This window comes from Sardina pilchardus, chromosome 4 (assembly GCF_963854185.1).
Source record: "Sardina pilchardus chromosome 4, fSarPil1.1, whole genome shotgun sequence".
Taxonomy (NCBI): domain Eukaryota; kingdom Metazoa; phylum Chordata; class Actinopteri; order Clupeiformes; family Clupeidae; genus Sardina; species Sardina pilchardus.
In genome coordinates, this window is record NC_084997.1 from 13,748,570 (window position 1) to 13,751,069 (window position 2,500).

The following is a 2,500-nucleotide window of genomic DNA, read 5'->3' on the forward strand; positions in this document are numbered from 1 at the left end:
ATCCATGCCAGCGCTGCCCATGCCAACTCCTTAATGATCTATTAGTGCGCCCATGCTGGGGCACACCTAGTGCCACATCTGCAGAGGGGGACGCACCGTCCACCATCCAACACCCTGATTGGTTGTATGCCCCCGCATCCTCACATTTGTTTGGCTGGATGAGTGACAGGGCGTGCTGTGACCAGCGCCCCCGTGGATTCAAACAAACACATCTGGCTCTCAGTAGATGGGAGGAAGGTGCTTGTTGCTGTTCCAGTCATTTCAGTAGCAAAAGTGTTTGTTTACCATCAGCATGTTGGCACTTTGCCAACAGGGATACTTAGAAATAAATCTCCTCTCCTAAAAGAGATACCAGTCTCCACAACTATCTCTGCTCTAGTTTTAAAGGATGACAAATAATAACAGGTCTACAGTCTGTCCTTTACATTAACTATCAAGTAACTAGCATTAACTATCAAGTAACTGGCACTACCATAATCACTGTGTCTACAGAATTTCCCCCTTGGGGATACACTCTACACAACGCACACACTCTAGTGCATTTTCACACCTACCGTAGGATTTTATTGACGGTAGTCTCCTTCTCAATCAGGTTGCGTGCTCGGATGCTGAATATCGACCTGCGCAGCTGTGGAAAATGAGCAGATGTTTATCCAGTCAGTCACACACACACGGGGCTTTAGTCAGTTTAGACTTGTTCAAACACACACCAAGTTCATGACAAGCGGAACAGATCCCATATTGCATATAAATATTCCTCTAAGCTTTCTAAACCGCAAACAAATATGCACTGCTTCCCATTCTGACTATTCTCAGAAAAGCCAACTTCGGAAACCAATTGCAAATAAAACGGATTACCACGAACCAAAAATATACATGTTTCTTGGCTCCCAAGCATCTGACTGTGTGTTAGCCTACTGATCTGGGGTGCTTTTCCCAAACCCATAGTTGCTAACCTGTTAGCAACTTAGTTACATTACATTTTAGCAGAGTTTTTTCATCCAAAGTGACTTAGATATGTCGACTATACTACAAGGGATTACACTGTCATTACATTGTCCCCGGAGCAGCTTTGGGTTAAGTGCCTTGCTCAAGGTGGAACGGTGGAAACCGGGAATTGAACCGGCAACTTTCAGGTTATTGCAATTTGCAACTATGGGTTTAGGAAACATGGCCCTGAAAGGTGGTGGGCTACAAAGGTTGCCATTGGGGCTGGGTGCGGGCTACAGGGGAGAGGCTTGGGCACCTTCTGGTCGATGTATCTGCTGTCCTCTATGGCCGACCTCTTGGAGTGGTCACAGGAAGACGAGGATGCTGAGGGGAGCCTGCGGAACAGACAGCAGGTGTCCTGCTGCTGACGATCGATGAACTGCTTCATGAAGCTCTCCCTGTAGCACACATATGCACACACACATAAATAAACACACACACACACACATACAGACACACACACACACACACACACACACACACACACACACACACGCACACACACACACACACACACACACACGCACACACACACAAAGAAATAAAATGAATGCACAATAAATGCACCCAGAAAAACATTCAAAACACAAAACAATAAACATACTCAATATCATATATCTTAGAGGATGTGCACATGTGTGTCTGTGTGTGTGTGTGTGTGTGTGTGTGTGTGTGTGTGTGTGTGTGTGTGTGTGTGTGTGTGTGTGTGTGCGTGTGTGTGTATGTACATATACTATGCACACATGTCCCCCTGCACCAAGTGTAATGAACACACACCATCTCCATCTCTCAGCGGTCCCAATAGAATGTCGAAGTCTGAGATTTGCGGTGGAACCAATTAGGTCATTGTGCTGCTGGTGAATGGAAACAGCAGACAGCGGGACATTCAGCCCGGGTCCCCAGTGATGCTCCGGCCCCATGAATCATCAGCCCAGGGCAGGCCAATCAGCATGCAGGACCACAGCATCCTGACTGACCAGCCCTGTCCTGCTGCTTATCTCATGAAGCCCAAGCCTCACTCTACATAAGTAAAAGAGGAGCAGGAGATTGGGACTTCACACAGGGGCGGGGTGGACTATTGTTGTAGTGGTTTGGAACCAGGATGTATAAAGATGTACAAAAATATTACAGAAACTGTATGCTGTAGCTCTTGGTAATGTGATATGTACGAGTCCTAATGTCAATAAGTGGATTATTGGATAGGGTTTTATTTTGGATTTTATTTTGTGTGAATGCTAATTACATGCTAATTGCGAAGCACTAATCCCACTCACTTCAGTGTGAGTCTCAATATTGTGTTGCACAAACTGCTGTAAAGAATGCATCAAAAGGTGCAGTCTACGATGTGGTTTGTTTTGATTATTATGTTCAACAGGAGGACAGTTAAGAACCATATGGTAATATTGTTAGCTCATATAGGTCAGTCGACTAGACAAAGACATGGCTGTGTCTTTAAAGGAGAAGTATGGTAATACGTTTTCAGATAGATCTCCATTTCTCAAGGTCACCG

At 45.3% G+C, this 2,500-nt stretch overlaps 1 protein-coding gene across 1 annotated transcript in view; it reads right to left on the reverse strand.

Annotated features, from left to right (window-relative positions):
• Positions 1-2,500, reverse strand: part of nalcn (sodium leak channel, non-selective) — a 116,951-nt gene that overhangs the window by 42,762 nt on the left and 71,689 nt on the right. Inside the window, exons 16-17 of the mRNA XM_062533425.1 lie at positions 1,247-1,388; positions 555-628 (exon numbers count right to left, since the gene is read on the reverse strand). Of these exons, the coding sequence (XP_062389409.1) occupies positions 555-628; positions 1,247-1,388 (216 nt within the window). The remainder of the gene's footprint in view (positions 1-554; positions 629-1,246; positions 1,389-2,500) is intronic.